The sequence below is a fragment of the Patella vulgata genome, chromosome 3 (genome assembly GCF_932274485.2).
Source record: "Patella vulgata chromosome 3, xgPatVulg1.2, whole genome shotgun sequence".
In the NCBI taxonomy this organism is placed as follows: domain Eukaryota; kingdom Metazoa; phylum Mollusca; class Gastropoda; family Patellidae; genus Patella; species Patella vulgata.
In genome coordinates this window covers 84,844,770-84,858,373 of record NC_065881.2, presented here as the reverse complement: position 1 = coordinate 84,858,373, position 13,604 = coordinate 84,844,770, and the positions used below count along the sequence as shown (strand labels likewise).

The 13,604-nt window shown below is 37.7% G+C and overlaps 1 protein-coding gene across 3 annotated transcripts in view; it reads left to right on the top strand.

Annotated features, from left to right (window-relative positions):
- The window catches only part of LOC126816440 (ranBP-type and C3HC4-type zinc finger-containing protein 1), a 51,785-nt gene extending 44,268 nt beyond the window's left edge, over positions 1–7,517 (top strand). For all 3 annotated transcript variants that reach the window (XM_050543015.2, XM_050543013.2, XM_050543012.2), the window contains exons 9-13: positions 4,158–4,318; positions 4,621–4,732; positions 5,172–5,450; positions 6,403–6,546; positions 7,005–7,517. In XM_050543015.2, the coding sequence (XP_050398972.1) occupies positions 4,158–4,318; positions 4,621–4,732; positions 5,172–5,450; positions 6,403–6,546; positions 7,005–7,085 (777 nt within the window). In that variant the 3' untranslated portion in view covers positions 7,086–7,517. The remainder of the gene's footprint in view (positions 1–4,157; positions 4,319–4,620; positions 4,733–5,171; positions 5,451–6,402; positions 6,547–7,004) is intronic.
- Positions 7,518–13,604: the final 6,087 nt, after the last annotated feature.

Sequence of the window (13,604 nt, the reverse complement as noted above, 5' to 3'; positions counted from 1 at the left end):
CATAGATATTTCATAATATTCTTTTATTTGAATTAACATTGAATAACAGGGGTGGGGGTGGGGGGAATGGTTAGTGCGTGTGCGCTGCATCATATGGTCTGTCATTGAGTTAACTGGCATGGTTTTGTTTGCCTGGTTGTATGTGACAAGGAGTAAATCGCCAGTAGGAATAAATGTCTCTTATATAGGTACATAATGCTGGCTGGATATTAAATTGTAGGCTAGGCTTTGGGACTGTTTGTAAATCGCCAATAGGAATAAATGTTTCTTATGTAGATACATTATGCTGGCTGGAATTTGCGCGGTAGGTTAGCCTTCAGGACTGCGCTGTATCATACGGTCTGTCATTGAGTCAACTGGCGGGGTTCGATTCCTCGGTTGTACGTGACAAGGAGTAGGGTCGTCTGTTCAACCTCATGGGTGTTCTCCGGTATCCTCCCACCGCTACGCGCAACCAGATTATTGAAATACAGTTGAACCATGTGTTAGTCCCGAAATGACCTAGTTTGTGTTGAGTGGACGTTAACTGCGATAAAATTCTAATAAATTGATCCGTTTATATTACTCTACAATACACAGTCTCGGAACCGTGCCAGGCACACCAAGTGTGGAACAGTTCACAGAAAAGTTAATTTCAGTCCCTATGCAAATTAACCGGATGAAAACAATTATGGTGGTTGATTTTGTTAGGGCAGCCATTTTGACAGAAATGTCAAAGTTCGTGGGAAAATAAGGTCAAGGTTCATTTGGCGCATGCACAGTACTGAGAACCATTCTCAGACAGGATAGCACTATACCGTGCCTAGACCATCTCACTCCAGTGGGCCAAATTACCGCGGTATTCAGTACAGCACGCTTATATTTGACCCGTTTACACTACATAAAAATTAACCGTGCCGTGCCTGGTTATTATTAGTCTCTATCATCCAGAAATGTATTGCCAGTTCTATATCCACCACTCCTAATTTATTCTTTCTTCATGGGCCATATCTATGCCCTATTTATACGCCCACATTTTCATGTGGACGTATATTGTCGTCACCCCTGTCCGTCCGTCCGTCCGTCCGTCCGTCCACATTTGTTTCTGAACAGTCTACAGGTCACAATTTTTATCCGATGTCAACGAAACTTGAAATATAGGTTTATCACCCTAAGATCTCAGTTCCTTTCCATATTGGTATGTATCGGACTGTAACTTCGTGGATTATGGCCCCTGATTGTACGTAAAAATCACGTTTTTAGCTTGTGAACACTGTAGAGGTCACAATTTTCATCCGATTTGGTTTAAACTTGAAATTGATGCTTATAACCCACAGATCGCTGTTCCTTTCGATATTCGTGCATATCGGAACATAAATTCCTGAATTATGGCCCCTGATTGTACGAAAAATCGCGTTTTTAGCTTGTGGATCCTATAGAGGTCATAATTTTTATCCAATTTAAAAAAACGTATTATTATATCACCGTTACACCCCAAGGACGACTGAGTTTGAATTTTGTGAAAATCGGACCAAAACTAACAGACAAAATGGCCGCCCTTCGTTCTCAAATAGCGTAAAAATATGGTATATCAAGGTTGTGGACCCTATAGAGGTCACAATTTTTATCCGATTTTGTTCAAACTTGAAATGTAAGTTTATAACACAAAGATCTCGGTTCCTTTCAAAATTTGCGCATACCGGACCGTAACTTCCTGAATTATGGCCCCTGATTGTACGAAAAATCGCGTTTTTAGCTTGTGGACCCTATAGAGGTCATAATTTATATCTGATTTAAAAAAACGTATTATTATATCACCGTTAAACCCTAAGGACGGCTGAGTTCGAATTTCATGAAAATCAGCCCAAAACTGACAGACAAAATGGCCGCCGTTCGTTCTCAAATAGCGTAAAAATATGGTATATCAAAGTTGTGGACCCTATAGAGGTCACAATTTTTATCCGATTTTGTTGAAACTTGAAATGTAAGTTTATAAACCAAAGATCTCAGTGCCTTCCGATATTCGTGCATATCGGACTGTAACTTTCTGAAATATGGCCCCTGATTGTACAAAAAATCGCGTTTTTAGCTTGTGGACCCTATAGAGGTCATAATGTTTATCCGATTTTAAAAAACATATTATTATATCACCGTTACACCCTAAGGACGGGTGTGTTCGTATTTCTTGAAAATCGGCCCAAAACTGACAGACAAAATGGCCGCTCCTCGTTCTCAAATAGCGTAAAAATATGGTATATCAAGGTTGTGGACCCTATAGAGGTCACAATTTTTATCTGATTTTGTTGAAACTTGAAATGTAAGTTTATAACCCAAAGATCTCGGTTCCTTTCGATATTTGCACATATCGAATTGTAATTTCCTGAATTATGGCCCTTGATTGTAGGAAATATCACTTTCTTTTTAGCTTGTTCTCTATCCATCTCTCGAAAATGTGGAGGTATCCTGCCTGGCAGCCGCTGGTTAATTAATACTATTTCGCCGTCACCATTCATGTTTGTTTATAATAATGCAAGAATTATGGGATTTATTGCGGTAAGGGGTGCGTCTCTTATTTGATTTGGCCAAAGATACTGAATAATCAACCACATATAGAACCAGACTCCCGGTTACGCATGGACAATGTAACTTTTCATCAAATATTGACAACAGTCCCAGACCCTCCATATGTTGAAGACTAGGACGTTATGGGTGATCGAGACTATAATAAATGTCATCACTAGGAAGAACTAGAAACCAACAAAAGTTTTAGTAACATGATTCTGATAAATACTGGGGGGATGGATGGCCAATGGGTCAACTGGTGTGGTTTCGATTCCCCGGTTGGATGTGACAAGGAGTAGGGTCACCTGTCCAACCTCATGGGTTTTCTCTGGGTCCTCCGGTTTCCTCCCACTGCTAAAGACCCTTACGCGCAAGCGAATTATGGAAATAAAATTAAACCATATGTTAGTCCCGAAATGACCTAGTTTGTGTTGAGTGGAAGTTAAACTCCATTTCTCTCTCTCTATCTCACTCTGATAAATACTCCACGAGTTATTACTCTTGATCAATTACCTTGTATATGCGACAACCTTTGTGGAATGATCGAACAATGTTTTCGCATGTTCCATCCCTGCATTGGTCGAGAAAGTTCATCAGGATTTTCTGGCGTGGTTTCCCCTTGTCAGTGGTGCAGGACAGGGGGGCCCGGCCAAGGACAGCTGTCTAGTCGTTCGGATGGGACAAAAAAACAAGGTTCCGTGTATACATTAGCATGCACATAAAAGATTCCCTGGCATTTGGAATTCGATACAAGAGTAGGACCTAGTGCCACTGCCATGGCAAAATTTCCCTCATAGCACACTGATTGCTGGCAATCTGATTAAAATACAGATCTATATTTTGTTTCGTGATGTTTCTAGTGGTTTAGGGGGGTTGGATGGCTGAATGGTTAGCGTGCGCGCGCTGTATCATAAAGTGTGTCATTGAGTCGACTGGCGTGGTTTCGAATCCCCGGTTGTACATGACAAGGAGGAGGGTCGCCTGTCCAACCTATCGAGTGAACGTTAAACCCCATTTCTCCCTCTTTTTTTCGTAATGTTTCTAGTGGTTTACCCAAAGTTCTGTGCACCTCATGCCAAAAACTTGCCGTAACAGACCGTTTCATTGGCTAATCCCTCACATCATCCAGAATGCGGGTTATATAACAACTCTCTCAGATCCTAGTGTAGTAAAGACAAGTAAAACGAAATTTTGAACTATAAAAAACAAAATGAAATAGGATCTGTGTTTTAACCAGATTGTCGTCTTGAGGAGTAGGTGCTGTCCACGCAAAATTCCCTCATAGCACGTCTTCATAGGTTCGGTTGTTGCAGCACAATAGATCGATCGTTAAAGCGAGAATTTCACATTTTCTAAGAAAGTCAAAACATAATTATTTCTATGTCTTTTGCTCAATAGGTTATCAACTCACTATTATACGATCATAGGCATTATTTCCCACACTTAAATTTCTCAACTGGCAATAGTGAATTATAGGATTAATAGGATTATTTTTTAACAAGGTAGGACTGTTTATAGATACCATCTATTTTAAGGCTTTATTTTAATAAATTATAAAAATATAACTTAAAAATATGAAATTGTAACTTTAAACCCCAATTTGTTTTATTTTACAGAGAAATGAAGCAGAAAGATTACAAAGATTTTCAGAATTACTCGTAACAGATGACATTGATCTGATATCGAATTCTGAGGTGTTTGATTGTCCGATCTGTTTCGAACGTATTGCCATTGGTGATGGTGTGGTACTTAGAGATTGTCTACATATGTTCTGTAGGTGAGTAGCCAATGTTTTATCCAATTGTGGGTACCGAGATGGTTAAATTTAATGGTGGTCTGGATCCTAATGTGTCAAGGGGAGATAATTGAATGATTTTTAGTGTGTCAATGGAGATAATTGAATGCTTTTACTGTGTCAAGGGGAGGTAATTGAATGCCTTTAATGTGTCAAGGGGAGATAATTGAATGCCTGTAATGTGACAAGTGGAGATAACTAAATGCCTTTTATATGCCAAAGGGAGATAATTGAAAGTCTTTGATAAGTCATGGGGAGATAATCAAATGCCTGTTATTTTCTAGGGAGTGTTTAATGGGAGCCGCCCAACATGCGGAAGAAGCAGAATTAAAATGTCCATATCAGGATGAGACATACACGTGTGAATCTGTGATGCAAGAAAGAGAAATAAGAGCAGTAAGTAAAATTTGTCGAGAAATTTCTCAGGTATTTCGGTGTGGTTTTGTTAGTTGTCATGCGTGATGGAGGGTCTGGTAAGGAACAATGTCAAGTCAGTGACTAAGGTCAGGAAGTTCAGATTTCGATCTCGGTATTCATGGAGAAAGATCTTCAATGTGCTTTCCCCTTTGGGGGGTTGGATGGCCGAATGGTTAGCGTGCATGCGCTGCATCATAAGGTCTGTGATTGAGTCAACTGGCGTGGTTTCGATTCCACGGTTGTCCGTCACAAGGAGTAGGATCGCCTGTTCAACATTTGTTAGTCCCGAAATGACCTAGTTTGTGTCGAGTGGACATTAAACCCCATCTCTCTCTCTCTCTCTCTCTCTCTCCAGTTCAAACATTTATTATATGTGAATAATTACTAGTAAATTTATGGTATTTTTATTTTCCTCCAGTTAGTGAATGATCAGATATTCCAACAAATATTACAGAGAAGTTTAACGACGGCAGAAAGTCAGGCAACCAATAGTTATCATTGTGCCACCACAGACTGTCATGGCTGGTGTATTTACGAAGATCTCGTTAATTTCTTTCTGTGTCCGGTGTGTAATAAAGAGAACTGTTTAACTTGTAAAGCGATACACCAAGGTCAGAACTGTCAACAGTATCAGGAGAATTTACAGATAGCAGCTCATAATAATAAGACAATTAGACAAACTAAACATTACCTCGATGTAAGTATCTATTCCTGGAGGGGGAGTGGTCTAACCTACCTTGAGATAAGTATGGGGGGAGTGGTCTAACATACCTCGATGTAAGTATCTATTCCTGGAGGGGGAGTGGTCTAATCTACCTATCCATTCCTTTGGTCGGGGGAGTTATCTAACATACCTCAGCATAAGTATCCTGGGTTGAGTGATCTAACATACCTCAATGTATCTATTCCTATTGGGGAGTGGTCTAACATACCCTGATGTAAGTATCTATTCCTGGTGGGGAGTGGTCTAACATACCTCGATGTAAGTATCAGAGTGATGTCCCCATGTCAGTAGTGCATTACAGAGTGATGTGTCCCCTTGTCAGTGGTGCAGGACAGAGCAATGATGGGATTTTGTCCGTATATTCCGGACATGTCCGACGCTATTTTCCAAACGTCCTAAATTGTCCTACCAGGAATATGCCCAATCCGACATCAAGACATGGTAAATAATATTCAAAATTGTCGGTGGTGCTGGACAGAGTGTATCGGCTTGTCAGTGGGGCCAGACAGAGAGCAACCATGTTTCCAATTCAGTACTAAATGTCATTGAAACAATCTTAATGACAAGGAATTGTTATACCCATTCACAAATATCAAAGAATCTTAGATTCAGTTTATCATGAAAATCTATAGGGGTTGGATGGCCGAATGGTTAGCACATAAGGGCTGTATCATAAGATCTGTCATTGAGTCAACTGGCGTGATTTTGATTTCCCTGGTTGTACGTGACGAGGAGTAGGTCGCCTGTCCAACCTCGTGGGTTTTCTTTAGGTCCTCCTGTTTCCTCCCACTGCTAAAAAACCCTTACGTGCAATCGAATGATTGAAATAAAATTGAACCATATGTTAGTCCCGAAACGACATTGTCTGTGTCGAGTGGACATTTAACACCAATTCTCTCTCTCCTATTATTTATATTTTTTGTAGAATATGGTTGATGCTGGTGAAGCCATGCACTGTCCACAATGTAGTATCATCATCATGAAGAAGGAAGGCTGTGATTGGGTAAAGTGTTCATGTTGTAAAACAGAAATATGTTGGGTGACTAAAGGTCGAAGATGGGGTCCACTAGTGAGTGTAATTCTGATTTTATCCATACAAGGTTTTTGTTCACACACACTTTGAGGAATTTTATTCTGCATTTAAGCATCAGTCCTAGTATTGTATACAATTTGAACCCCTTTTCGGGGGATTGGATGGCCGAATGGTTAGCATGTGCACACTGTATCATAAGGTCTGTCATTGTGTCAACTGACATGGTTTCGAGTCCCCGGTTCTGTGTGACAAGGAGTAGGGTCGCCTGTTCAACCTTGTGGGTTTTCCCCGGGTCCTCCAGTTTCCTCCCACTGCTAAAGACCCCTATATGCAAGCGAATTATTGAAATAAAATTGAACCATGTGTTAGCCGAGTTTGTGTCGAGTGGATGTTAAACCCCATTTTTCGCTCTCTAAATTCCTTTTCATTTATTTTCTCTTGTGAAAATAATACAGTAGTCCCATTTCTAAAAAAATGATTTGACTTTATTTCAGGGTGAGGGAGACACATCTGCAGGATGCCGATGTAATGTTAACGGTCATAGATGTCACGTTGATTGTAATAATTGTCACTGACCTACACCTTGGTCTCACCATGGTAACAGACTTGAGGATTTTTACCTGTCCTTAGTGCAATGCTTTGAAACATTTCCAAATTTGGTTTGTCATTGTTGACTACAATGGACTAGCCCATTAAAGTTGTCAGTTCTGTTGACTATAATGGACTAACCCATTAGGATTATCAGTTCTGTCGATTGTAATGGACTAGCCCATTAAAGTTGTCAGTTCTGTTGACTACAATGGACTAAACCATTAAAGTTGTCACTTCTGTTAGCTACAATGGAATAACCCATTAAAGTTGTCACTTCTGTTAGCTACAATGGAATAACCCATTAAAGTTGTCAGTTCTGTCGATTATAATGGACTAACCCAATAAAGTCGTCAGTTCTGTTGATTATAATGGACTAGCCCATTGAGGTTATCAGTTCTGTTGATTATAATGGAGTAAGACAGTGTGACAGTATTGGTTCTTTAATCAGGTTCTGATGACAAGATTAGTTTCAGGTTCATACAATACTTTTTATTCTGCTATAAACATATTTACAATACTCGTACTACAAAACTTAAAGACTCCATAACTAGCTTGTATTGAGGGAGCCATGTCCTGGCTTGGCTAGGCACGTGTGCCAACTCCAAACTAACTTACATTACATAGCTCCAGTGTCCTGCTTGGACCTCTCTGCCTATTTGTTTCTTAATCTGGGTTTATAAACCTTTCCACACACAAAGGAATCTCATTAGGCATCTGCTATAATGTATCATGTTTCATATCAGTTAAAGTTCAGTATAGTTTATCAGACAAAGAAGTAAGATAAGACATGCCATCAACAAGTTAAAGTTACATAAGTTACATAATGCTACCAAGATCTATAGGGGTCGGCAGGTGGATTTGATATTCAAATTACTTTCACATGTCAAGATGGCAGGGGGCATAACATGTCATTTTGTAACATACCTTCCCTTTTTTTTCAATAAAGTTATGAATTATATGAAATAACTTATTTTAAGACAGTTACAAAATTAAATATAAATGGAGTCGAGAATAACTACCCTAATTAAAATATAAACAAAAATACGAAAAATTACAATATACTGATTAAAAGTTAAATAAACAAAAATAAAAATGTAAATGTCAAAGAATAAAACACTGGTTGAAAATATACTAGAATGTTCATACACGCGAGACATTGAAATCACATAATTATGTCGCAGATAATTTTACTGTTCACACACACGAGTTCTTGAAATCGCATATATCACACACACTATTTTAATTTGTACACACGCGAACAACCGAAATCACATCTATATAAATTATTTTCATGGTAACACACGCGAATATATAATATAAATTATTATAATAGTCACACGCGTAATGGAGCAATTATATCCATGTTCTTCTTCTGTACATCGTCGTTGTGGTCAACTGTATAAGTTTTCCGTAATATCAAGGGGTCAGTGTTTTCCGGGAGTCTTATCTTTTCCATACCGCCTGGCCGGAACGGTGCGACATGTGCTATGAAGAGTATTATAACTGCCACCCATGCGAAAGTTTTATCATCTGTTTATCATATCATGGAGTGAACTTAATTAATAGTTAATCAAATTAGCAAGTGGAACAGACTTTATTTAGCTATCTAACGATATTTACATTATTATTTACATGGATAGAATTGAAATTAGGATGTCATATTGTTTTGTTTTTTTCTGAACACATTTTACCAATCTTCAATAAGATATTTTGAAAGAACTTATCAACATTAATAACGGTTTATCTCTATAATTTTTGAAACACAACACAAAACAAGACAATACGTTCGCTCCTAATTCTGAGCACGACCCTCTCCTGGGGTTAAACCAATCCCACCTGACTGGGGTTTCACATAAACCTTTTCCCGTAACATATCGGGACCTCTCAATCTATATTATTGGGGTATCACAAAATAAAAATAATAAAAAATCCCTCCCGTACATATCGGGTCATCCCATTAACATTTGGGGTACTACGTTAAACACGAATAAAATCTTTCCCGTAAATATCGGGCCATCCCATTAACACTTGGGGTAATATACACGTATAGACAAAACAAATAAAAAACCTTAGAGATAAACGCGGTAATACTGTGTGAATGTTATTGGGTTAAATTTCAAATTACGATACTGTTAACCCAATTCTAGTTAAACAATCACAAAACATTTTACTTTTCGATATTAACCTATTAATACTAATTTTAAATGCCAAAATATGTGTTCAAAACAAACAATTATAATTTATAATCTTTTAAAAACAACATGACCCATTGTAAAACAAACAATATATATACAATTTTGTTTTAGTCATTTTCCTACAAATAGTTAAGGACTGTTCCACTACTAGCTTGAACGTTATATTAAATTAAGTAACTACACCATGATATTTAATAAAGCGTGATGATAAACTGCTGATTTCCCAGTTAAATTATAATACATTATAGCACAATGTCATTATTAACCGGCCATGGTAGGATTAGAAAAAGACTTACCCGTGTAGACTAATATCTGTGGCCTGTGGTCTTCTAGTGGTGGACTTCAAACGTATCCTGGTCACGGCACCAATTAATATGTGACAGTATTGGTTCTTTAATCAGGTTCTGATGACAAGATTAGTTTCAGGTTCATACAATACTTTTTATTCTGCTATAAACATATTTACAATACTCGTACTACAAAACTTAAAGACTCCATAACTAGCTTGTATTGAGGGAGCCATGTCCTGGCTTGGCTAGGCACGTGTGCCAACTCCAAACTAACTTACATTACATAGCTCCAGTGTCCTGCTTGGACCTCTCTGCCTATTTGTTTCTTAATCTGGGTTTATAAACCTTTCCACACACAAAGGAATCTCATTAGGCATCTGCTATAATGTATCATGTTTCATATCAGTTAAAGTTCAGTATAGTTTATCAGACAAAGAAGTAAGATAAGACATGCCATCAACAAGTTAAAGTTACATAAGTTACATAATGCTACCAAGATCTATAGGGGTCGGCAGGTGGATTTGATATTCAAATTACTTTCACATGTCAAGATGGCAGGGGGCATAACATGTCATTTTGTAACAACAGGTATAACCATGGCAACATCACAGGTAAAGAAATCCAGTAAAACCATGGTGAGGCCAAGATTGTTTTTATAAACCGGTGCAACATTTACCCTTCAAACTATTATTTTAAATTGAAGATGTCAATGATCTGGTGTTGTCTGTGTTCAGCATCATTGGGGGAGGGGTGGGGAGTGGGTCATTTCTATACAGAACTTTCGGTAAAGGGTTAGAGTTCCCCTAATGTTAACCTTTGTGAAGTATAACTCTGCTCGCCAACTCTCCCAACCGCTGTAAATTAGCTGCATCCAAATTTTAGTAGGTACTTCAATTTTGATTGGCTAAGCACCAAAATCAATCTAATATTATCCAATCAAATTACTAAAATTTGGATTTTATCTCCGTTAAAATTTCCAGAAACAGGCCCCAGGTCTCTTGTTTCGGGAATGATGGACAGGTAATAAAGTTAACCATAACCTAAAATCATTTATTTCAAAGAACTGAACCCTAATTTAATTTTTTTTAAATTGTATTTTTTTCTGCCAAACTAAAGTTAAAATTTTATTTACAATGGGGATTATGCTTAAACATACATTATGCAAGAGGTGAATCTGCCTATTTGCAGGTCTTTCTTTAGGCCTGAAATGTTATATAAATTATTAATTAGACATTAATTACTTATCCAGACCATAATCAACTCTCGATGGCATATCTCCGATATTAAGTAGATTGGAACAGTTTGAACAGCCATATTTTGATTTAATTAAAAATGGTGAAGCGAGATGAAGCGAGGCTAAGCTTCGAACAACCAGTAATGTGGTTGCAATTAATGCACACATGGTGTCAAACCTTCAACAGGTCATACCTTCGCTTGCAATGGAGCAATTTGAATGAAAATTTCAATAAATTCTAACTATTATAGCGAGAATGGCCAGCTCGTTATCTAAATCTTACATAATGCATGTTTAATATTGTCATATTCCTTCATCCAGATTTTCCGGCGTGGTTCCCCCTTGTCAGTGATGCAGGACGGAGGGCCTGACAAGGACAGCTGTCTAGTCATTCGGATGAGACAAAAAACCGAGGTCCCGTGTATATATTGGAATGCACGTAAAAGATCCCCTGGCAGTTGGAATTTGATATAAGAGTAGGCAATTCCCTTATAGCACACTGTATGGCGTATGCCCGTCTTCATTAGCCCAGTATAGGAGCAGAAGAGTAGGACGTTAAACCCCATTTCATTTCATTTCGTCATATTCCTTGAAAGAGATGACTTATATAAATAAAATAAGTTAAATTTTAACTGAATGACAATATTCAGATTTGAGAGCTCTGACTATAACAGGGTCGCCTGTTTCCTTCCACTGCTAAAGACTCTACACCCAAGCAAATTATTGAAATAAAATTGAACCAAATGTTAGTCAAAGTTTCATTTCATTTCACTTGTTTATCTCTCGATAATGTCCTTAAAATGTAAACTCTAATTTTTGCCAACTAATTTCAAATGTTTATATTAGAAAATGTGGGAGGTTTTTGGGTACAGTAAATGGCTATATAATATTATGTTTTAACAATATGCAAAGCTTGAATCATGATTGACTTTGAAAGTTATATATATAATTAGAGTTTTGACAGTGGAACAGATGATCGTCTGCTGATGTTCAACAGATACCTCGGTCACAAAGGTGAAATAGGTACTAAATGGTGTTAGGCCCGTTTCCATGTGCGCGTTTTCGCCGGCGAAAAAGTTGGTCTAATGCAGATGTAACCAGTGAAAACGCGCGGGGAAAAGCTGTGTATAATATGTAACACAGGCTTTAAAATGTCATTGGCCGAAATGTTGATGACCTAAATGATGTACTACATGTAGAATAATGGTCTAATTTAATAGTTTTAGGCAAACTAATAATAGTTTAAATGATATTTGTAGTTGACTGTTAAATTGTATATATGAGTTTTTAACCTGACAGTGTGATCAACATGTAGCTATGTAGTTTTAAAATATTATATACAGACGTATTTATAATGACATATTATAATGTGTTATATTATGGAAATATGTGTTGATATGGGCATATTATAATGTATTATCATATGGAAATATGTGTTGATCAGAGCATATTATAATGTGTATCTTATGGAAATATGTGTTGATCAATGATCAGGGCATATTATAATATGTATGGGCATATTATAATGTGTATCGTATGTACGATCAGGACATATTATAATGTGTCTTGTATGTACGATCAGGACATATTATAATGTGTCTTGTATGTACGACCAAGGCATGTTATAGTATATATCGTATGTACGATCAGGACATATTATAATGTGTATCATATGTACGATCAGGACATATTATAATGTGTATCATATGTACGATCAGGACATATTATAATGTGTCTTGTATGTACGATCAGGACATATTATAATGTGTATTGTAAGTACTTTCAGGGCATATTATAGTATGTATCGTACCTACGATCAGGACATATTATAATATGTAAATAGATGTACGATCAGGACATATTATAATGTGTATCTTGTGTATTTTGAACATTACAGGTTATTATTATTATGCTATATAATGTATTTTATTTTTACAACATAATAAACTCAATTTCAAATTTTGCTTTTTAAGTATATATAAGAAAGGGGGAGAACTGGATGGGGGATGGGGGTATTCTGTTTGGAATCGAACACACAACTTCATTTCTGGATTTCAAGTGACCTGAATGGAATTCCCCACAACCAAGTGAAGGGAAGGAAATTCCGCACAACCAAGTGAACGGAAGGGGAATTCTGCACAGCCAAGTTAGTAGAAAGTATATTTAAAGGGGCAGTGCCAATTTTTACAGGGTCTCGAAAATAAAAGTCTGTTTACATATGACATTTAAAGCCAAAATATATAGCTAAGGTGTATTCACCTAAAAATGGCTTCATTATATCACTGTTGTTAGAGCCAACCTGCATTATAGCAAGTGTCCTAGGGGCTTGACTGTAACTATATTTATAAACCGGGGATCACGGTGGCTAAGTGGGTAAGACGCTGGCTCGCTAGCCTGGAGGTCGGATGTTCGATCCCTGCATTGGCCGAGAGAGTTCATCCAGATTTTCCAGCGTAGTACTTCCTTGTCATCGATGCAGGACGGAGAACCTGACAAGGACAGCTGTCTAGTTGTTTGGATGGGACGAAAAACTGAGATCCCGTGTACACATTGGCGTGCACGTAAAAGATCCCTTGACAGTTGGAATTCAATATAAGAGTAGGTCGTAGTGCCGCTGTCCGGGCAAAATTTCCCTCATAGCACACTGTATGGCGTATGCTTGTCTTCATTAGCCCAGTAGGGAGCAGAACAGTAGGACCTTAAATCCTATTTTATATCATTTATATTGTAAACCATGTTGACCCCTCCACCCCCTCCCCCAAATTAAATCAAATAATTAAAAGG